Below are 24,338 nucleotides of genomic sequence, written 5' to 3'. Positions count from 1 at the left end.
ACAATCGTGGGACAGCAAGGACAGCTCAGCTGGTAAAAGTGCCTGAGTTTGACCCCTGAAACCCTCATGGTGGAAGGAGAGAACTGACACCTGCCAAGTTGTCCTCTGACCTCTAATGTCACAGCATGCCTGTGCATGTGTACACTAACACCCACATCCAAATAAATAAAAATAAATTTTAATAACATGAAAAAAATAAAAAAATGATGATCTTACTTCTTACCTGGGCCATTCCAGTCGTGAAGGCAAAGGGGCTAAGGAAACACAAGCTCCATTCCATAAAGGCAGGAAGATGTTTGTACAATGCTGTGAATCCCAGACTTCCCCAAAAGATGGTAAGGAGAAAGATGGCCAAACCAGTGAGAAAAGGTTTCTTTAACAACACACTCATGAGGAAAGCTAAAGTTATCTGAGGGGAGAAAAAAATTAACTGGTATGGTGGTCTGAGGACCATGGCTTGCACACTAAAAGGAAATTCATGTTTGGGTAAGTGTTATCCAAAGGCACCCATGTTAAAGTCTTCAGCCCAAGGTACTACTGAGAGGGGGGGAGTAGAATGTTTAAGAAGTGGAGCATGTGGGAAGCTTTCCTGTCATTGGATGTTTACCCTTAAAGGGGATTGTGAAAGCCCAGCCTCTTCCTCTTTCTGACATCCTGGCCATGAACTGCTAACATGATATGCTGCCCAGATACAGGCCAAAGCAACAGGGTCAACCAACCATGGACTGAGATCTCCAAAACTATGGGGTGCGGGGGGAACCCAAACCATTTTCTTCTTGTTAGCTGATTCTCTCTGGTGTGTGCTATAGGGACTGAAAGCTGACCCATACAGTATTTGGAAAGTATGTCTCATCATTTTCAGTTGGATACTACATGGATAGTGCCTTGTGCAAATACTGCATAGAACAGAAAAGGCAGAAACACAATTAGTGATGCATGATTGGAGGGAGGGAAGCGGGGCAGGAAGAACTCACCAACTTACCAAAGACAGGCCATAAAGGAGAAAAAGAAGGAACACCACCATGAAACCAGTTAAGACGACAACTTGGGCAGATTTCACAATAAGAGACATCAAAGTAGCCACGACAAGGATAAAGCCAGCATACATCAAACCCCAGGAAAGCCTGGCCAGAAAACACAGGATTAGTGCAAATGCTATGACTCAGTCACTCCATTCATCCACTTACTAAGCAAATGGATTTTAAAGTGTGTGATTTATCAAGAGCTTCTTTTAAAAGGGTAATTCCTAATGAACCAGAAAACTTCCTCATCTTAAAGCTCATATTCTTTTGTTGTTGTTGTTGTTGTTTTCAATACAGGGTTTCTCTGTGTAGTTTTGGTGCCTGTCCTGGATCTCCCTCTGTAGACCAGGCTGGCCTCGAACTCACAGAGATCTGCCTGGCTCTGCCTCCTGATGCTGGAATTAAAGGCGTGTGCCACCACTGCCCAGCTTAAAGCTCATCTTCTATAGAGTAAAGTAGACAATTAGCAAGTAAATGTGTACAATAATAAATAGCTGCCTTAGTTAACGTTGTCAACTTGATAGAGACTAGAGTCTTCTGGGAGGGGAGAAGCCTCAGTTGCAGAATTGCCTAGATCAGCTTGGTCTGTGGCATGTCTGTGAGGCATGGACCTATTGAGTGATGCAGAAAGGCATCATCCACTGTGGGTGGCAACATTCCTCAGGCAGGTGGTCCTGTATAAAAAGCTAGCTAAGCACAAGCCAGAGAAGGAGCCAGCAAACAGCATTCTTCCATGGTTCCTGCCTCTGAGATCTTATTGTGAGTTATGGTCCAGCCTTCCCTCAGTGATGGACTCTGACCAGGGAAGTATAATCCAAGTAAATCCTTTCCTTCCCAGGGTAGCTTTTTGCTTATCACAGCAACAGAGTGAAACTGAGACCGTAGCTAAGTGTGCAAAGTTAGAAGGACATGAACTGGACAATAAGATGAGTGTGATGGGGAAAGGATTTTAGGAAGAGTTTAAGGAAGAATCTGCTGCTTTTTCAGTTCTGCTCAACTTCTTTCATAAGGAAGTCATGGAAACCACATAGGCACTAAAGAGACTCACTGCCCACATTTTAGGCTTTGCAAGCCAAACAACCTTTGTCGCCATCAGTGCTGCCATCACAGCAGAAGAGCAATCACAGACAATCTATGCCCAATGTGTGGCTGTATCCCAAGGAGAACATGTTTGTAGACAACGGCATTTGAGTTCCCAATCGATTTTTATGTCCCCTAAACGATTGCTGCTCTTTTTATTTTCTTCCCAGCTCTGAAAGTGAAGATGCCACTCCTACTTCACAGCCCGCATAAAAGTAGTTTGCCAGCTGCGGACATAGATGATTCAGTGCAGGAATGCCCAGAGCTTATCCACGGGGAATACAGCCAAGTAGGTGGGTATGAAGAGGTGTATTTACTACTGATGCCAAAGACAGAAGGGGGCTCTGCACAGGGTCCAGTAATGTCACAGACTTAGGTTCAAATTTTCTCTGTTACATTATAACAAAATATGTTAAGAAGCAATTGTTTAATTTCCTTACATTTCAATTTCCTCTCTGGGGAAAAAAATTAAAGAATTAAATTAGTTGGGTATTTTTGTGGATATAACATGGTGATAGATCTACAATGGATAGCTAGCTTCCTTTCATTTGTAGTAGAAAATCCCATCAACTTCAGGAAGTCTTGTTTCTCCTGTTCAATTTTAATAATGCCCTTTTCACAGTATACTGAAACTATTCATCTATCTGCCTTCTATAAACTTGTTAATTTCATTCAAATAAAATATCAGTCTTTCCTCCAAGGAGAAAAAAAGTCCCTTATATTTTTTAAATTCCTTCTCACTAGATTTTTTTTAACGTATTACTTTCCATTGGCTCTTTATAGTTTTCAATATCTTTTAAAATATAGTGAACAAATTCTCTTCAATATTATGGACATGATTTTAATACACAAAGGTACAAAAGAAAAAAATCTGCATTGTATCAAACCTGCCATCTCTTTTCTTTTTTCAAAGATGTGTTTTACATATTGTATATGTGTATCTCTGTGGGTGGGTGTGGAGGAGAGTATGTGCACATGTGTGTGTGCCTGTGGAGACCAGAAGCATGAGCTGCCCTGACCTCTAGTTACAGGCACTTGGAAGCTACCAGACTGGAATGCTGGGAAGCACACTTGGGTCCTCAAGAACTGCATGTGCTCTAAACAGCTGATTCATCTCTCCAGCCTCTATCTTCTTTACTTCCACACTTAGTATAGTGAACATTATTTTAGGAAAAAAAATAACAAATTTGGCACAAGCCAGCTAGTAAAATGTGTATTCTTCCTATTCAATAGTTTTTCTCTTCAGACACTAGCATGTTCCTGTAACTGTGCATAGTCTCTATACCATCTTTTTTTTGTTTTGGTTTGGTTTTGTTTTTTGGTTTTTTGGTTTTATTCCAGACAGGGTTTCTCTGTGTAGTTTTGGTGCCTGTCCTGGATCTCGCTCTGTAGACCAGACTGGCCTTGAACTCACAGAGATCCGCCTGGCTCTGCCTCCTGAGTGCTGGGATTAAAGGCATGTGCCAGCACCGCCTGGCTTCTCCACACCATCTTTAACACTGAAAATAATGGTCAGTTTGTGAAAGACAAACCTGACATTCAAATTACTGCTTTCTGACTCTGTGCTCATTTCTACCTCTCTGCCTGTCTCTAATATGTCATTTGGCTAATCTTATTTTAAATCTTGTCACTAACTACTGGATCCTTGGTTTCTTAACTTACATCTACTGTCCTTTCACAATGCACTGTCATCTACACGTCCATCAACTGACTTCTAGAGAGTGTTTAATGTTTCTCAACTTCAGTGTAAGGCACTCTAAGTACATTTATTTAATCCTGCGGTCAACAAGAAGTAGAACTATGAGCTTCACAGAAAAGAAAACTGCAGTTGAAAGAGTTTGAGTAACACATCCAAGGTGGTAGCTACTAAGTGCTGAGATGAAGACAGCCTACGGCTTCCCACTGGGTTGGTCATTGTCCTAACCCCTCTGCTTTCTTGTCTCTATTAAGAAAAGCTCAGTGCTCAAGACATAATTGCTTCTCTTAAATAACCCATGTAAAGTGGGGTCAAATCATCATCACTTTTAACATAGTATCTGAAATACATATTTCATTTTACATAAAAAAAACTCTTAACTTCTCACAGTTGTTGGTTCACATAACATAATAACTAGTAACTAGGAGTAACAACAACTCTGTGTTGTTAGTGCCCTGAAGATGGGAAGCAACCCAGGCTTTCTTTAAGTCAAAGAAACAGAGAAAATTCCAGTTTCCAAGCGTGTGAGTTCATGTATTTCAAACATTCATACGCCCTAGTTTTCTAGAGTATCAAGTCTGGTGTGGGATAAACAAGCCTAAGGAGTCCCCGTAGTTAAGTTAATCTGTTTGTAAGTGCTGACTGGTGTATCACAGACATGCAGTTTACCAGAAGGCAGACTCCCGAAGTCCCATCATTGCCATCAATGCTGTAATGTATTGCCTTTCTTGAGTAATGTTGATTGATAAATAGTATATAAATGAAGAAAAGGAGATAACACAGAAGAAAATTAAAAAATCCGTTGTAACTCCTCCTTGGCCAATAAAAGGTAGTATCTTCATATTTGAACCAATAACTGACATCAGTTCTTCCATCACTGAATGATTTGTTGTGATCTAAACAAAGACACCACAATGAACAAATTATTATCGTTAATCTAATTACAACCCTGGGCTCTTTTCCTCAGACTGTAAGAAGGCATGTAGTTCTTGGAATGTCCAAGGTTCTACTTTAAGTCCAGTAGAAAAAAATTTTTTACTCTTGTTTTTAAAATTAACTGGAGTAACACTTCAAACTAGATCTTCTCTGGAGTTTCTATCAGAGTAGCTCTGCTGTGGATATCGCTCTGTATAAATAAACACTGATTGGCCAGTGGCCAGGCACGTAGTATAGGTGGGACAAGGAGAGAGGAGAATTCTGGGAAGTTGAAGGCTGGGGGGAAAGACCTGCCAGTCTCTGCCATGACAAGCAAGATGTAAGGTACCGGTAAGCCACAAGCCATGTGGCAACTTATAGATTAATAAAAATGGGTTAATTTAAGATATAAGGACAGTTAACTAGAAGCCTGCCATGGCCATACAGTTTGTAAATAATATAAGTGTCTATGTATTTATTTTATAAATGGGCTCCAGGACCGGTGGGACTCGGCAGAAGCTGAAGAGAAATTCTCCAGCTACATAGCTCCTGTTTTATTGTTCATGCAGCACATGATTTACTAACCCACAATACACCCTGAACCCTTATAATGACTGTATTTCAACCTCTGTCTTACCAGGATCTCTGCTTAAAAGTGCCTATACTATGTATATTTTCAAGTCACCAGTACGTTGACACTACAGTCTGGATACAGAAGTTGTTCAGCATACTATGCTTAGTGGCTAAAAACAACCAAATTACAAAATAAGACAACCCACATCTCCACCTATCAAAACTCAGTATATAGTGGACTTAGTTTCCTTTAACTTAATACTCACCTCTATGATGCCAGCATTAATGGCAGCTTGAAAGGCCACAAAGCCTTTCTCCCAGAAGATTGAATTTTTACAAGTTATTTTGTTGTTCACTGTTTCACAAGGAGCTTCAAGAAAAGAAGACACAACCATGATTATGTGACTAGACAGTCTTAGCTATAGGATAAATAAAAATCAGTAATTATCCAAAATGTGTTTAAAATCTACAATAGTATGTGGTAAGGTGTATAGGTTCAAATTGTAGAGCATGCCCAAAGAGGACATACCAAAATTGCTTTGTTAAAATCCTTTAAGATTAGCTCTTGAAAAAAATAAAAGATGAGCTCTTGATTATTTTTCATACTATTTTGTATTATTTCAATTTTTAAATGTTTGTTTTGGCTGCTTCCTTCTGTTGTTTGTGCCAAAAAAACAAAGAATAAACTCATTAACACAAAAAACACTGAGCTATTTTTAAATGGGTGGGAATGACTGAGAAGATTTCTTGAAGGTTTTAATGAAGCAAAGAACAGAAAAAATAACATATGTAACGTTTTGTTTTTTTGAAACAGGATTTCATTCTGTAGTTCAGGCTAGTCTTGAACTCATGGCAAGGCTCTAAGTTCTTAATGGAACAGTGAACTTAAAAGTATAACTTTGAAATAAGCATGGAGGCTCCTAAAAACACTCAAAGTGGAGCTGTTATATGTATAAAAAAGCCATCTAGCTGCATAGATGTGCAGCTAGTTTGTGCCAGGACTCTGGATCTACATATCACAGAGATGCTCAAACACCTATGTTTACTGTAGCACTATTCACACTAGTTGGAGGTAGAGCCTATCTAAGCATCGACCAACAGGTGAGTAGATGCACTTTTATACAGTGAAGTTTTATTCAGTCATAAAGAAAAAGAATTGTTGTAGTTTGAAGGAAAATGAATACAATAGCTCATCATATTAAACAAATGAGTCAAACTCAGGACAAATGATCATATTCCTCTCATTCATAGAACCTAGATTTTATATAAATACATAAAACCATATATACATATAAGTGAATGACATGAATGTAGAAAAAGCCTGAATGGGGATAATAGAAAGGGGAGAGGAGAAAAGGGTGGGTGGGGGGAATATGGTCAAAGTACACAACAGGCTTGACTGAATGTTTTTATTAAATCCATCACTATATACAAGGAATATATACCAATAAAATTATATTTTTTAGAAAATGTAGGTCTAATTTAATAAAGATTAATCCATTGGTGCTTGGAAATTAGCATAGGGGCTTGTGTCATTCATTTCGCTTTTTCTGTATATGCCCCTTGGGTCTAATGACATATAGCAATATCTACATAAATACATATTTCCTAATGGCAAAGTTACCTGAATGGTCTTTGTGTTCTTTTACTTGAGGGATCCTCTGACCCCAAGAAAATTTCAAATGATATGAGAATGTGTCCTTAAAGATGACTCTCACCGCATCTATTGAGTAATTTAAGTCTAGTTCATTCATACATTTTTCATCAGGACATGCCACGATTCTTCTTCCTGCCATGTGAAGAAAGGGAATAATAGTTCCTATGGGACCTATGTGGTCCAATGACAGCATACCAGATTTAAGTGCATTGAGGTAATTTTATGTTCAAGTTATTTCTTCCCTAATACACTCACACTTAGAATGAAGTGGGATATTTCTAATGTTCTAATCAAACTGAAAATATTCTATGGCAAACACCTTTTTTTTAAGATTTATATATCTTGCGTATGAATGTTTTGCCTGCATGTATGTGTGTGTGCCATATGTGTGCCTGGTGCCAGAAGAAATCAGAAGGCTTCAAAGTCCCTGGAACTGGAGTTGTAGATAGTTATCAGCCACAAGGTGTGGCTGGGAATCAAACCCAGTTCCTCTACAAAGAGCGACAAGTGGTATTTAACACTGAACCATCTATCCAGCCCCTGGCAGATAATCTTATTAAAAAATATTTCATATCTCTCTAAAGAATTTTAGCCAATAATTTAAGCCATAATGAACAAGGAAACCCACAGAAACAACTAACGTGGGCTCAGAGGAGCTAACAGACTCTGGATCTACAGGTAGGGAACCTTCATGGGACCGACCCAGGCCTTCTATATATGTGTGACAGTTGTATAGCTTGGTCTATTTGTGGGACTCCTAGCAGTGGGATCAAGGCCTATCCCTAATGCCTGAATTGTCTTTTGCGAACCTATTCCTCATACTGGGTAGCCTCGCCCAGCCTTAATACAAAGGGAGAAGCTTAGTCCTACCTCAACTTGACATGCCATGCTTTGTTGACACCCATGAGAGGCCTGCCCCTTCCTGAACAGAAACAGAGGAGGAGTGGATGGGGAGAGGGGAGGGATTAGGAGGAGAAGGGGGAGGGGAAACTGCAATTGGGATGAGTCAAGATGTAAAACAAATGGAAAAAAAATTAATTAAATTTAAAAAGAGGGGAAAAATTTAAACCATGATCTATTTTAAATAATAGCAATACTAATCCATCCATTTCAATGCACACACAGACAGACCTGTCTGATAAGAGAATATACTATTTTCGTTTGGCAATGGTGCCATGTGAGCCAACAGACAAGGTAATATACAAATGTTAAATCTAAATACTGTTTACTTAAGTGACCATTTGTTCTAACTCATATAGTGGCAGTGGCTGCTATTTATCCCAGGCCAGATAACCCTCATAATTTTGCAGTCTTGATTTTGTCATACACATATTCTTGGTACAATTCAACATGTTCCTTGTAATGCAGCAGATTTCTTGAGGCTCAATAGCTGTATTAGAGGCTTTTAATCAGACTCAGGTATGATCCTTTTAGCCAGACTACAGGAGGTAATGTGTTGCTAGATTAGAAGCCAATCATTTCTTTAAAAAAAAAAAATAAAAATTATTTTTAAAAAAGTTTTATTTTTCATTTTACATACCAATCCTACTTCTCCCTCCCCTGCTCTCACCTCCCCCCCACATCTTCCCATTCCTCCCCCCATCCACTCCTCAGACAGGGTAAGGTCTCCCTCAGGGAGTCAACAAAGTCTGGCATACTAAGTTGAGGCAGGACCAAGCCCCTACCCGCTGTGTCAAGGCTGAGCAAGGTATCCCACCCTAGGGAATGCGTTCCAAAAAGCCAGTTCATGCTCCCAGGATAAGTTCTGGTCCCACTGTCAGGGACTCTCCAAATATCTAGCCACATAACTGTCACCCACATTCAGAGGGCCTAGTTTGGTCCCATGCATGTTCCCCAGCTGACAGGCCAGAGTCCATGAGCTCCCACCAGCTTGGGTTATCTGTCTCTGTGGTTCTCCCTATCAAGATCTTGACCTCACTTGCTCCTGTGATCCCTCCTCCCATCTCTTCAACTGAAGTCTAGGAGCTCAGCCCAGTGCTTGCTTGTGGATCACTGCATCTGCTTCCATCAGTTATTTGATGAAGGTTTTATGATGACAATTAGGGTAGTCAGTAATATGGTTATAGGGGAAGGTAAGTTCAGGCACCTCTCCATTATTGCTAGGAGTCTTAGCTGGGATCATCCTTGTGGATTCCTGGGGATTTTCCTAGCCTCAGGTTTCTCCCTAACCCCATAATGGCTCCCTCTACCAAGACATCTCCTTCATTGCTCCCCTCTCCATCCCTCCCTCCAGTAGGCCATCTCAGTCCCTCCTGTTCCCATCCTTCATCCCTTCCCTTCTAACCCTCCTCCCAGTTTACCCAGGAGATCTTAACTATTTTACCTTCCTGGGACCCTTCATGTGTGACCCTCTTAGGGTCCTCCTTTTTACCTACTTAGAAGCTCCTAATTTCTGATGGTCTCTTTGGGGGACTATTAGCTGCTATCAATGCTGAATAACTAGATCCATCCACTCAAAGGGAGTTTCAAAATTGTGACGGTCTATTTCTATGTTTTTTTAAATTTATTAGCAGAAAACATTTATAAAACAATGGTTTCTATTGTCTATCTGGCTGTGTAATAACAGCATAGGTCACCTGGGGTTCATGCTGCTATTTCCTCTTAATTTAAAATTTTTCACTATAAGAGTTCATTTTTTATCATCTTCTAATAAAAAAAATCAGTTAGATATTTCTTTCCACTTCATCCTGAAAATATAGACTTAAAATATCTATTTGTTGAGATCTGAATAATCACATGAGTAGAAGCCCAATATATGCCAAATTGGCTGCCAGGTCCTTTTGACCTAACTATTAGTTCCGATGGTTTCTTAGCTATCTAGAAAGACAAGGACTCTCACTCCACAAAATTCCTAGCCTAGACTGTTGCCTCTCCTTTCTTCTACACTGAGACTTGCTGGTTTCAAAGTCATAAGAGGAGAGAATGAGACTATTCCCTGGGTATCTATTTGATCTCCCCTACTTCACATATTGAGCACCTCAGAACTGTATTCTCGGACTATCCTACCAGTACAATTACTAAAAACTGTTTTAGTTAATGTTCTGTATACGTATTAGTTCAAAGGGGAGTCTCCTCAGAGTCTCCATGTGTTCCATGACTTCTATGCTATTGTACTGACCCCAAAGAAAGATGTCATGCCACTCTGGGGGCCTTAAGCACTTCCCCCTCCATCAATTACATCTTGAAATACAGAGAACACTCTGTCACCTACTTCTGTTGTAAACACTGCCTATGGATTCTGACACTGCTACTCACTTCCTCTACTTTTAGCATATTTGGAAGTACTAAAAAGTCAGGCTGCCACTGCCAATGAATATCCCCAGAATCTTGCAAAATCATACATCTAAATAATCCAGGACTCATCTAATTTTGATATGCTTTATAAAGAACTTTAACCCTCTTTGAAGTACAATTGCTCAAATATGTTACTGGAGTAAGATACCCTTCTTGATATCACAAAAATAATACCCATCAATGTTGTTAATCAACTCTAGAAATGCCAACATTTAGCACATTTGTTTTTCAAGAAAATCCTAAAAATGAATTTGTATATGTTGAAAGTAAGGAAATTATTCCATGAACTGCCACAAAACATACCTTTCATGAATGGAGATGATGCCACTTTGTACATTATCTTATAGATAGTTTCAGACTCAGGGGCAAATGCAATCATATAATTAGAATCATTAAAACTATCAACACGTCCCAGATCCATTTCAGGAATTTGAGGAGCATCATGAACTTGATGTAAATTGGAGGATAATCGGTACGCAAGCAATATTAGAAGAAATGAGAAAAACCATTCCTACATAGTAACGAGAGAAAAAGGAACACCAGGTTTTCTACCACAGACAATTGAAACAATGTCAACCTGTCATACTGCCATGCGTTCTCTCCATTCTATTTGTTCTCTCCCATTTTAATGTAATTGACTTTACTTCTGTTCTCTATAGATCCATTCCATTTATGAACGGTGCACAGAAGAGGGAGTCAGATCCCCTGGAACTGGAGTTAACAGATGGCTGTGAGCAACTATGTGGTGCTGGGAATCAAACCTAGGTCCTCTGCAGGAGCACCCACTCCTCTTAACAACTGAGCCAGCCCTTCAGCTCCTACTTTTGTTCTTTTGTCTGCACATTTTGTGACACGTGCATTGTTCACCAAGACAGAGTGTAACAGCAGTTCCAATGATAACTGAAAATGTTTTCTTATTCAACAATGCAAGGCCGGATGCTTGTCAACTCTAATGAAAGTCTCTTCAGACTCTTCAGAAACCACCTGTCCACAGGAATGGACCACAAGCTTGAACTTGAGAAGGCAGGTGGCATGGAATAGGTAAGTACTTCCATCAACAGAAGCAAGGCCTCATTTTGTTCTTCAGCTGCCTACACATGGAAGAAGCAGCAAAATACTGCTCATCAAAAGAATTTTAAAGTTCTTTATGACAGTCACTGTATTTTAGAACTGTAAATACAACAGAACATGTCTGAAGCCCAGTGTCAATAATTCATTTTATCATCTTAGCTTGAATTCAAAGAGGAAACTCTAATTAAACTCAGTGGCTCTCACACACACAGAGAAGCATAAAAGTAGAATGGGCACATGTGAGATGAAGTATTCTAGTGAAAGAGAATAATGATGATTAAAAGTAACTAAAAGCCATTATATAAATGCATGAAACTGTCAATTGTAAAATTTATTTATTTATTTATTTACTTATTTATTCTTCTCTCATGGTATACCACATTCATCATACACAACTTTAGCTGTGTATATGTATATATATGGAGTTTAAAAGAGTAAACGTTTGGAAGTATAACAATTACTTAAAGTAGGTCCTCAGCTTCTTTATTAATGTTTTTAATGACCATTGATTTACGCTTAAGGTTTATTCATTTACAATCTAAAACATTCATCAAATATTTCTTGGATGAATACCCATACTATTCACAGAATCAGACATTAATTTGCTAATTCTTTTAATGAGTGACTTTAATTTGCGTTTATCATGAATTCTACAGGAAACATATCTAATCATTGTTAAAAACAAAAAGAGTATTAGTGCAATAAAAATAAAGGCCCCAATATTATTTTTTCTGTTTGATTATAAGCACATTATTACTTTCAGATTGACCTTGTAGCTACAATGTAATTGCTAAGAAGAACATGATAACTACATGAGTATCTTTCCACAGTTTTATAATTTCTTTGTGGTGGATACATTTTTCTCCCAGCAAAATACCATTCTCTTTTAAAAAACCATTAAATTTTTACGACATTTTAAATTATGTGTTTGAGTTTTAAAAGACAAAAATTATATTCATTTATGTGTACAATGTATTTCAATATAGGTATGTATTGTAGAATGGTTAAACAGAGCTAATTATATGTCACTTGCATTTCACTTTTTTGATGAAATCACATGAATTGAATCTTTTTAAATACGAAGAAAAATCAGCCTTATATTATTGCACACAACTATGTGCACACTCTGCTAAGCACATCATCTACATCTTTGTAATCTACATTTATTATTATTTAGAAATGATCACAATCTTTCATTTTGTATACATCATCACTCTTTCATATATTCATGGTAATAGGCAATAAATATTTTTAAAGTGTTTCACACTCCTGTCCTACAGGACTGTATATGTTTAACCTGTAGTCCTTTCCTTAAAATCACTTTTTTGTGAGACATTTATCCATATTAATGTCTAAACATTAAGTTTGCTTTTTTCTGTGTTTGAGAATACACACTGGTATAAACCTCCTCAGTAAGTGAATTATTCTTGTCCTGTGATGTCACAGAGAGTTCTGAGAATTGTTTGGGGCACAGAAATGTAGAGAAAGGGGAGAGCGTCAGTGGTAGTTCTTTGTGAGAGACTTTTTTCATTTCTTTTAACCTTAGGTTACACTCTGAAGTAATTATGAATTAATTACTTTGAGTGTCCATGCCTTCATAAGACCCAAATTAAACCAGATGTTAATCACTATCTCTATACAGCTTCATGTTATAGGGAATTTCTCAATATGAGTCCTTTTAAAAATGTTTCTAGTAAGATATTTAATGCTACACATTTAAATTTTTCATTTGAAAAAAAAATAGTAGCAAAGTCCAAGACTTGAAAATTTCTAGCCTATTAATTATATCTGGATGTATAAAAAATCATTGATTAATTACTGTGTTGACATCACTGTGAAAATACCTTTTCCTTTCTACATAGGAGAACACATAGATCCTGAACCATACCATCAATGTCTCTCTTCTCATTCTGCACTTCTTCAGCCAGTTCTTGCAGAGAAGAGCCCACATTTGCTGACCCACTCCGAAGTGTCTCTTCCTCATTTTGACTTGTTTGTTTTTCTAAAGGATGCAAAGGAAGTAAATGTGGAAGTCTGAAATAGAAACATTGTGCAATCAAACCAAAAGGAAACATTTTAACAGCTGTTTCCACTTATATGCCTCCAGAAGAAGGGCTCCAAACACAGAAAACAGAGGAAAGGAAGGAAAATGTGAGATGGCAGAATATTGAAAAAAAAATAAAAAAGGAAAACAGTTATGAGAGAGAGTCTTTTCTTCGATGGAATGACTTTTCAGAGATTACTAATGTCACATGCTGCTCTCCTCATGAAACTTGGCAGCTAAGCTGACCAAGCTTTATATAGGGTGGTAGAAGTCTCTTGTTATCCTGTCAGTTAGTTAGTTATTACTAATTACCAGTAGTTATTACTAGCTACCAGTAGTTACTACTAATTACTAGTAGTTATTACTAATTACTAAGTTACTACTCAGCAGAACCCCACTACCAGTCAGTTCTGCTCCTGGGTCTGCCCTCTGGTTCACGAGGGAACTGTACTCAGGTTCTTCCATATATAGGTCACTGTGACAGGGTGTTAGAACACACACTTACAAATACTATTCAAACCTAACTCTGTAGGAATCAGAAGCAATGGGCTGATGCTCATGGCTCAATATAAGAAATCTTAAATAACATGGTGTCAAGTAAATCTTAAAAAAAAAAAGGAAGGAGGAAAAAAGAAAGAAAAGGTTGACTTATATAACAATATAATTTATATGAATTCACAGCATGAGCAATACATATTTCTAAATAGATCCTGGAACTAAAAGATCATTATCAAATACAATTTTAAAACATCATTTTAGGCAGTGGGAAATAGGAATGGAGGTCAGGTGTGAAATGGGACTTTGACTCAAAGGAAATAAATAAACAAAAAGAAAAGATAGGTGCTTTGTATGTCATGAGCTCAAGACAATGATTAACTCAACCCTTTATTGACCCTTCACTGAAAAACTCCTAGGAAAACCAAAAAAAAAAAAAAAAAAATCTGAAAACCACAGGTCAATAGCATCTAAGTCCAAGGGAGACAAATGGATATTCTAGATAATTTAATATTGCTTAAAGTGTTTGAATTTACCAGCTACATAAATAAAGTCCAAGGAGTAATGTCATCAGTAGACTCTGACAGTTGGAAACTCCAATAAATACTAAACTACATTTTCAATTAGAAATCAATACTGTGGCAAGCCTGGGTATCCAAAGCATAAAGATATTTTGTCCAAGTGGCGACACTTTTTTTCTTGATTATTATATATGGAGAAAAATGTTCATAAATAAAAACAATTTTGTAATTAACCACCATGCATTACTTGTTCCTGGCTGTTAAGACTTAATTATTCAATGGTACATGGTCATGCAAAATGCTGTTTGCTCTAGAAGAATAAAATATTAAGTTAGCTTAAATTGCTCTGAATAGTAAATTGTGTAATTTTAAAAATAACAAATTGGTTATTAGCCCGTAATTTCCCAGTCAGACAGTATTCCTGGTACTCAGGGAGTGCAAGCATTGCACAAGTCAGATCATTTTATGTATTTAGTATGATAAACAGGTTAGTAGAGTATTTCCTAAGTTTTCTTGGTTAAATACTCTCAAGTCAGTTAAAAACAATTCTCAAAATTCATAAAATCTTGTATCCCGATGTTTACATTCCTCTGGCAGTAAACCGAAAACCGCCACACACAAAAAAGGAATAAGCAATTCAAGTAATTTTGAAAACAGCAAGAGGCAAACAAGCTACATTCCTTTCCACTTACCCACTTGCCTGTTCCATTTAATGTGCTGCTTGTGCAAAATGCTTCAGTCATGGAGCAAAACGGAAAATTTTTAGTTTTTCCGACTGCTCTTTAGCCATGCAGTATAACGTACTCAAAGGTCTGCAAAATCAAAGTGACTTACTAGTAACTTCCTACAGCTAATGACTTCCACAGAAATGTTTGACAGGGCTCTGCTGCCTTTTCTTGTCCTTTGCATTGAAGTGCTAATAACCACCGTTTCAAAGTTAACTTACTGAGGGAAGTTAAAGCAGAAGTCTTCAAAAACTTCATCCACAGATCTTTGTCCTGGAGGAGAATTCACATTTCTTCGTTTTCGGATCACTGCTGCATCTTGATTTTAATTTTACTTAGCGGGAACGGTTCTGTTCCCTCTGGTTTCTGAAGAGAATTCTTCACTAAGCTCAGACTGACTGCCAAAGCTCTGCTCACTCCTGGGCTGTTTTTTCTTCCTCTGCCTCCCGCCAGTTCCTCAGCAGGGAATTTGTGGTTGCAGATGGTTGGCTGGACATATCTGAATGTTAGCAACTATCAAACCAGGAAGAAGCTAGGCTTTTTAAAAACATTTTTATTTCTTTCAGATTAGACCCCAGTTGGAGAGTTTACTCTCAACAGAGTCCTTAAAACAAAAATAGTAAAAGGCCAGCTCTGAGCAGAACAGAAAAGATTTTCCTAAATTACAGGAATAAACATACAAGCCGGATCTACACATGACAACCAAGCAATGTTTTCAGAGTAACAGGGTAAATCTGAATTTTTCCTTGCATCTCAGCAGCATTGTGCGTATTCTATTTGCTCCATCATTCTTAGGGAAGAAAGCAGATGTTGTGTTCTCAGGCTGTGGAGAAGTCTCACTTAGTAAAGTGCTTGCTTTCCAAGGATAAGGAACTGAGTTTGATTCCCAGAACCCATGTGAAAATGTCAGGAGTGTTGGCTTAGGGATAAATTCACAGTGCTGCAGGGAGGAAGAGAGGAGGTCCCCTGGGGCTTGCTGGCTAGCCTGGCTAGCCCAGTTAGTGAGCTCTGTCCCGGCTATTAGGAGACTTTGTCTCAAAGGAAACGGACAGTGTTTCTAAGGATAATAGTCAAGATTGTCTTCGGGTCTTTATCTGAATTATCTAAGTGCATACACATATGCAGTGTAACACACACACATACACACACACACACACACATACACACACACTGCGTGCAGGGGAGGGAGGGGGCGAAGGAAAATATTGTTACATTAACATCAGATCCCAGGAAGCAAGTTTCTCTGTAGACAACCACTGGTTTTCAACAAGTCCTGTCGTCCATGTCCTCTAACACTTGTTGCAGGCAATGGCTACCTTATCGTGAACATCTTGTATACGTGGAAGACAAAGCACCCCACAGATACGAAATATTCCCTCAGTATTCCTTCAAGCATATTTACTTGTTTGCTAATTATATTAGATCCAGAAATTGCTCAGCAAAGTCTGTACAACCAGATTGAACTCATAATCAGTGAAAACAAGTCTCCTGATTGTTTCTGTATGTCTGTCGCCTTCTGTGGAACACACATTAGCACACTTAATAACAGTGCTACTATTTCATACACAGGGACTATAATTTAGAAAATGTCTTATTTCTTATAAATGAATGTATTTCCTCTTTCCTCAGACCCAGTTGAACTGCATACATGTAGATTTTTGTCTGATAGTCTCCTTAAATATATAGTTTCTTAAAAGCATAGTATGTGAGGGACTGGAGAGATGCTCAGTAGTTAAGATCACTTTCTACTCTTTCAGAGGACTGGTTTGGTTCCCAGCACTCACAGGGCAGTTCCAGAGAGACCTGATGCCTTCTCCTGGCATCTATGGACCTTGCATGCATGCGAAGTAAAGACATATATTCAGGTCAATGGCTCTCAACCTTACTAACACTATGACCCCCAATACAATTTCTCATGCTGTGCTGACCCACAACCATAAAATTATTTCTGTTGTTACTTCATGTGGAGTGTTTTCCCACCAACCCCAGCTCCCCAGAGTTTTCTTGAGTGGGAGCAGCAGGAAATATTAGATAGAAGGATTTAGATTGTGGAGATAAACAGATAGAAAATAAAGGACAGCCTCGAGAGGGCCTAGAACCTATTACAATGAGCCCCAACTGTCTCTGCCCCAGGGTATTTATAGAGACACCAAGGGGTGGAGCAAAAGACCCCCCCTTCCCCCCCCCCACCCCCGCCAATATAGCCAAGTGCGGACCATCTCAGACACCTGCACTCAGGCCTGTGGTCCTAATCATCCTCTCTATGCAGACCTGCTGGGTAAAGCCACGAGCAACCTGAAAAACGGGCTCCCACAACTTTATAAGTGTGATTTTTTTCTACTGTTATGAATCATAATGTAAATATCTGATATGCACACAGCCTTAGGTGACTTCTGTGAAAGGGCCATTTGACCCCAGGAGTTACAACCCACAGGTTGAGAAGCAGTGATTTAGGCAAAACTCCTCAACATATAAAATGAAAATAAGTAAATCTTTTTTTTTAAGATTTATTGATTTATTATGTGTACATTGTTCTGTCTGCATGTATGTTTGCAGGCCAGAAGAGGGTGCCAGATCTTACTACAGATGGTTGTGAGCCACCATGTGGTTGCTGGGAATTGAACTCAGGACCTCTGGAAGAGCAGTCAGTGCTCTTAACCTCTGAGTCCATAAATCTTTATAGATATATACTAAAGAAATTATACTTGATTCTGTTTTATGTACTTTTCCCTGGAATATCATTTTGATGATACATTCCAGCCCTCCACTTTAACTTTCATTTGTTAGGCATATTTTGATCAAGCACCATTATTTTGTATGTAAGATTCCTTTTTAAGTAACACAATTAGATTTTTCCTTTTATTTAATTTGATTTTTTAATTTCACTTTTATAAAAGAAATACAAGTCAAATGGTGAATCAATTTCCTCTGCTCATTTTATTTTAAGAATATCTTATTTTTTTTCCTGATGCTTTCCAGTTTTCCATTTCTGCACAGATTGTGTTTTCTCTGTTCCTTTCTATGGATTCCTTTATACCAGATCTTGTCTAGAAAGTTATGGATATTAATTTTGATCTACTAATGACTATCTTTAAATGTTAACAAACATACTTGAACTTCAGCTATTCCAGTGATGTAAAAACTCAATCTCTGTCTGCATTCAGCATTTTTCTTCACCCTTCCAGCTCCCTAAAGGTTAAACATATTTGAACCTGAAACTTCACCTGTACACTTTATTCATTGTGCAGTGCTGACCAAAGAATTTGCCCTAAACGCCTGAGTTTCTACATTTATGAGATTCAGAGCATACATGATGATATCCAAACAGGAATCATTTAAGATTTAATCTTTGGGACCAGAGGCTACAGGGGTGGCTCATCCGTTAAGAGCATTGGCTGCTCTTCCCAAGAACCTGAATTTGATTCCCAGCTCCCACATGATGACTCACAACCATCTGGAACTCCAGTGCCAGGGGAACCAATGTCTTCTTCTGGCCACAGGCCACAGTCACACACACGGTGCACAGACTTAAAAAATAATTTAAGAAATATCTTTGGGGGGTTGGGGATTTAGCTCAGTGGTAGAGCACTTGCCTAGCAAGCACAAGGCCCTGGGTTCGATCTTCAGCTCAAAAGAAGAAAAAGAAAAAGAAAAGAAAAAGAAAGAAATATCTTTTGGATTTGAGGAATGAGATGGTAAAAATGGAAAGACATCAAATGTTGCTCTTAAAATCTGTTGTTGGGTTTGGGCTATAATTATTGTCTTCACCACAATAAAATAACATGGAATTTTCTTGTCTCCTGTAGTTTTTCTGGTAAGAATGCATATATAAGTGCTGGAGAGATGGCTCAGAATTTAAGAATGCTTGTTGCTTTTGCAGACAACTTGAATTTAGTTCCCTGTACTCTTTAGGGGTGCTTTGTTTTTCTTACTAGGAAATTTAAAGATTTTCCTCTTTCACCACAGTTGTATGAAATATAACAACATGTTCAGGTACGTATTTTGTTTTGTCTTGTATGGAACTTTGTAGTCACAAGATCTTGAAGTTTGATTTGCTTTTGAGGTTCTGGGAAATTTTCAAATAAATACATTTGTCAAATATTTCTTCAGTTCTAATCTTTTTCCTGGAGATTTATTAGATAGTGGAGACATATTATATGTCTCTATCTTTTGTCTACTTGCCTCTTAGAAATAAGAAAACAATCCTCTTTCACACCAAATAAGCAATCTTGAAAACATGCTTTTTGTTACGTTCCTCTCAAGGATGCCTTGATGATGACCTGCTTGCACTGAAAACACACAAGACTTTCTTTCATCTGGTTCTGCCTTGTCTACAACTCCAGCCGTACTGGGCTGTGACTGTACCAAGTTCTATTTACCTCTTTTCTTTCCTAGACTTAACTGTACAAGCTCTCCACTGGATATCTCTTAATGACAAAGATTGAGCCCTTTGGAGTTCAGCTTTGACCACTTTTTGCCTCTAGGATGCCTCCTTACTTGAATCCTGTGAGGGGTGCATACCACTGCCAGGTGCTCTTATGACATACAATGCATACCATGTAGAACTCATTTCTTTATTACTGGGCATACTTATTTCTTACCACATAGTGTAAAGATCCAGATAATGATAAAGAATCTGTAAAGGGAGCTGAAGAGATGGGTTAAGAGCACTGGCCACACTTGCAGAGGGCCTGGGTTCTGTTCACAGCATATAATGCTTGTTTACAATGTCTCTCTCTCTCTCTCTCTCTCTCTCTCTCTCTCTCTCTGTGTGTGTGTGTGTGTGTGTGTGTGTGAGAGAGAGAGAGAGAGAGAGAGAATCTTTATTGTACTTACCACACAGCCTAGAATATGAAAGTTGCTCATAATAAGTGTTTTGAATTTAAATGTATAGTAAAGAAAAGGACATAGAGAAACAAAAGAAAAGTATCTATTGTTTTCTAGTAGTATGGTTATGAGAGATTGGTGTGGCAACTAAAAACAAGGAGTTTGGGGTTCAAGAGAAGGTTCTTTGTGTGTTTTCTGTTGTTGTTAAGTGTAGGGTCTTACTAACTAACCCAGCTTTAAACTCACACCAATCTTCCAGTCCCATCCTCCCCAGTATTGCAATTATAGGTGAGAGGTACCATGCCTAGCTCGGTTTTGGCTTTTTTAAAGATGAAGCTTAAAGGGGCAGTGAAGAGGGAGATGCAAAATATGAGAGAAATCAAGTAACAAAGTGTTGTGTTTTTTAAGGGGTATGGATAAATATTGTAGAAGAAACATGATGATAGTTCTACCTTGAAGAAGGGAAATATAAAGTGCCAGTGAAAGCTGAAGGGATGCTAGTCAGTAGGAGTGGAGCGTCTAGTGGAACACTAGCTTGATTTCTCCATGCTTGATGATATGCCTATGCAGTCTCTTCAGCAATAGTGTCTTACCATCAGGTTGTGGAGGGTAACCCATAGTACTGGCAATTGTCTATAATGTTTTATCCGAGGGGACATCTATGGGACCAACATTTTGGCTAACAGTTGAAAAAGATATAACCCATTTCTGGTTCTAGAGGTTTTATTTGATAGCTTATGACATCTAGTTGGGCACTGTCTACCCCATTATATGGTAACTCCATTTAAGTTTTATTTGTGTAAGTTTTTTTTTTGTGTGTGTGTAAGGCTGGGACACCAGCACAGCCACACAACATTTGACCTACAGTGAGTCCTGCCTGTGGGATGTGTCAGGGTTGGGGGAGGGTTAGGGTGGCACAGAGATTCTGGGAGTGGCCAACCAATGACTACTAGTCCAGCCTCATACACATGACACAGGAGTGAGCTCACCCCTGACACTGACTGAATTGCCAGGATCCAGAGGTTGGATGGCCCAGAGACCTACAATAGAACCAGACAGGACTAGAGGGGGGAAATGTCAAAGTAATGATGCCTAACAATACTCTGCTATACTCACAGACTGGTGACCACCCCAATTGTCATCAGAGAGCCTTCATCCAGTAACTAATGGATACAGATGCAGAGACCCACAGCCAAACACCAGGCCAAGCTCGAGGAATCCTACCAAAGAAAGGGAGGAATGATAGGAGCCAGAGGGGTCAAGAATGTGACAAGAAAATTCACAGAAACAACTCACTTGGGCTCATAGGAGCTCACAGAGACTGAACCGACATCCAGGGAACCTGCGTGGAACTGACCTAGGCCATCTACATATGTGTAACTGTTGTAGCTGGGTCTACTTGTAGGACTCCTAAGAGTGAGAGGAAGAGCTGTCCATAATGCTTTTTCTAGCTTTTGGAAACCTATTCCTCATACTGGGTTGCCTTGCCCAGCCTTAAAACAAGGGAAGGAGCTTAGTCCTACTGCAACTTGATATGTCGTGTTTTATTGATACCCATGGGAATCCTTCCCTTTTCTGAACAGAACAGAGGAGGAGCGGTTTAGGGGAGGCAGACAGAAGGTGGGGGGAAGCAATAGGAGGAGAGGGGGAGGAGAAACTGCAGTTGGAATGTAAAAAAAAAAAACAACAAATAAATTTATTTAAAATTAAAAAATGACTCCTAGTGATATATTGCTGTACCCATAACTAAGTGTATTGTTCAACCATTATCAGAGAAGCTGCTTCTTGCAGTAGATGGTAACTGACACACACACACAGATGGACACAGCATAAACTGAAATGCTGTAGACTTACTTAGCTGTAACCAGTCAGGGGTCGCCAGCCAGAAGCAGAGGAAGCAAGATGAGAAGGTCAGACTGAGAAAAGGTTGCCAAGCCACATGGCTTAACATAGATAAGAATATGGGTTAATTTAAGTGTATAAGCTAGTTAGTGATAAGCCTGAGTTATCAGCCAAGTATTTATATTTAATATAAGCCTCTGTGTGTTTATTTGGGACTGAACAGCTGCAGACTGGGTGGGACAGAAACTTCTGCCTACATGTGGCACCCAAACGTTTGACAAGAATTTCTACGTAAAACCTGAGAAAGCTTAAAAAAGGATTCTTGCCTTTAATCCCAGCACTCGGGAGGCAGAGCCAGGTGGATCTCTGTGAGTTCGAGGCCAGCCTGGGCTACCAAGTGAGCTCCAGGAAAGGCGCAAAGCTACACAGAGAAACTCTGTCTCAAAAAAAAAAAAAAAAAAAAAAAAAAGGATTCTAGGCACACAAAAGCAGAGTCAAACTCAGCTTCTTGGTAACCGTTTTTTCTCTCGTGGGCTCTGTTTGCTGGTGCCAGGTAGAGGCATGGCTCCTTTAAGAGATGGTTTCCTGACTCAGCTTTAGTGGCAAAAAAACAAAACAAAACAAACAAACAACAACAAAAAAAAACAGGCATCTTTTCTAAGAGGCCCTGCTGCCAAACACTTACATGGTGTTTATAAGCAGCCAGCTGCATGCTACTCAGTGGCAGTGGCTACATGGACCTAAAACCTCCCTGGAGTTGGGGGCAATACACGTGGCTCCTGCCAGTACCTCTGTCATGAAGCTATGCTCTCAGGAAGCCAAGGAATGGGGTGGAACTAGTGCTTTAATCCTAGACATACCTGCTTAGCAGGACATTCTTGTGGTCAGAAAAAGATAGAGATATGCAGTAAAGACAGATTTAGACAAAAAAAAAAACACCTCTAAATGGTTCACAGTGCATTTAAAAGTAAATGTAGGCTTGGAAGAGAAAAGAGAAGGTATAGACAGTCATAAAAAAAGAAATATGTAGTTTTAGAATAATAAAATCCTTAAAAAGGGAGTAAAGTAATATAAAAAGAGCCATGTAAGACGGAAAATACACAGAGTCTGGATACTGTATGTTATTGTGTTGTCTTTAAATTGTTTGACAGCTGAGAAAGGAGCAACAGCTAAGAGACATTTCATCATAAATGTTCCTGGATTAATCCAACCTACATATTTTGAAAATGCCTTGACTTCAAAATTTAAGTCAAAAGATGTGTTACTTTAGAGAAGAGGTTATGCTTTTATTTCCACAGGAAATGCAAGGCTGTGGATTCATTCTGTGTTAAGAAAAATCAGGTTTGATCGAGGAAGATCCCTGAAAAATCTCCAATGGTAATGGATGACCCAGATGATCCAATGTTTCAGAGCACTTCTATTGTAGTTGCTTCTGAGTTCTGCATCTAGAACAGCTTCAAGGTGACTGACTGAGATGATCCAGCCTCACAGAATACTCAAGTCAGGACTTGACCATAATCCTAAATTTTCTCAGGGTCCCCATAAGATTAATGGTGCCCCCAATCAGCAGGAAGTAGCCTAGAAAACTACTCCCACATTCCCAAAAAATGGATTACAGATATTTGTCTTTGTTTAGGGAGTTAGGTTACAAATTATTATTGGTCATAGTAAATCTCTTTCTAAAAGAAGAAAGGGGTATATAATATAGAAATGAAGGGGGAAAGGGGGTAAATTATTAAATCTACTTTAATCCAAAAAACAACTGTTTATCTTACATATTTTACATCAATATAGATTTTGGTTTGTTGATACAAATTTAAAGTTAATTTTATTATACTGTATGTATATTTCTACTTTTGTTTAGGGTATTATGTTTATGCAGCTCATTTAAAAATGTAATATATAATTAAAAAATACAACTTAATAGTCATCTTAATAGTAAAACTTACAGTCATGTTAGTTAGGTTTTCTAGGTATACAGAGATATATTTCAGATAGATAGGCAACCTTCAAACACTTCAAAGACCTACAAAATATAGTATTTTTAAATGTTTTAAGAACTTACACTTTTCTTGACAGTGAGACACATCTGCTCCTGGCAGAACCAATTACTTCAAAGAGGATGAAGGACATCAAAGAAACTCCATATGGAGTTTGTTTTCTTTATGGCAAAAGCTAACCATGTGGGCAAAGAAACTGCCTTTGCCTTGACTGCTGACAACATGAGGTACAAACTGGACAAGCAAGACACAAAAGAGACTGCAGAACTTTGCCAAGACAAGGTGGGACAGTCCTTCAAAAATCCTGATTCACAGATAAGTCTGTCAAATATGCCAGGCCTTTAGGCTGAGGATGGATGCCCCAACATTGCAGAGGAACTTTGGGTGACTGTCCAGGCAGCCTGATATCCCTGTCATTAGGTAACATTACATCCTTCTGGAGTCTTTGATGGAGTTGAAAACTAGATCATTATAGTTTTCTTTAGTTATAATAAAAGATAAATTAGATACAAAACTTTAGACTCACCAAGATAAGATAGAAAATTGTTTTCTCTA

The 24,338-nt window shown here is 38.6% G+C and overlaps 1 protein-coding gene across 5 annotated transcripts in view; it reads right to left on the bottom strand.

Moving 5' to 3' along the window:
- Positions 1–15,718, bottom strand: part of Abca9 (ATP binding cassette subfamily A member 9) — a 71,212-nt gene extending 55,494 nt beyond the window's left edge. For 2 of the 5 annotated variants that reach the window (XM_028865264.2, XM_028865266.2), the window contains exons 1-8: positions 15,082–15,305; positions 13,218–13,331; positions 10,562–10,769; positions 6,911–7,075; positions 5,553–5,656; positions 4,468–4,694; positions 983–1,124; positions 224–409 (exon numbers count right to left, since the gene is read on the bottom strand). In XM_028865264.2, the coding sequence (XP_028721097.1) occupies positions 224–409; positions 983–1,124; positions 4,468–4,694; positions 5,553–5,656; positions 6,911–7,075; positions 10,562–10,769; positions 13,218–13,331; positions 15,082–15,132 (1,197 nt within the window). In that variant the 5' untranslated portion in view covers positions 15,133–15,305. Of the gene's footprint in view, positions 1–223; positions 410–982; positions 1,125–4,467; positions 4,695–5,552; positions 5,657–6,910; positions 7,076–10,561; positions 10,770–13,217; positions 13,364–15,081; positions 15,306–15,335 lie in introns of those variants that run through there. The other 3 variants (XM_028865268.2, XM_028865267.2, XM_028865271.2) reach the window with 3 other exon arrangements.
- Positions 15,719–24,338: the final 8,620 nt, after the last annotated feature.

This window comes from Peromyscus leucopus, chromosome 8b, assembly GCF_004664715.2.
Source record: "Peromyscus leucopus breed LL Stock chromosome 8b, UCI_PerLeu_2.1, whole genome shotgun sequence".
Taxonomy (NCBI): Eukaryota; Metazoa; Chordata; class Mammalia; order Rodentia; family Cricetidae; genus Peromyscus; species Peromyscus leucopus.
The sequence above is the reverse complement of the archived record's forward strand: the minus strand, read 5'-3'. Positions and strand labels throughout refer to the sequence as shown.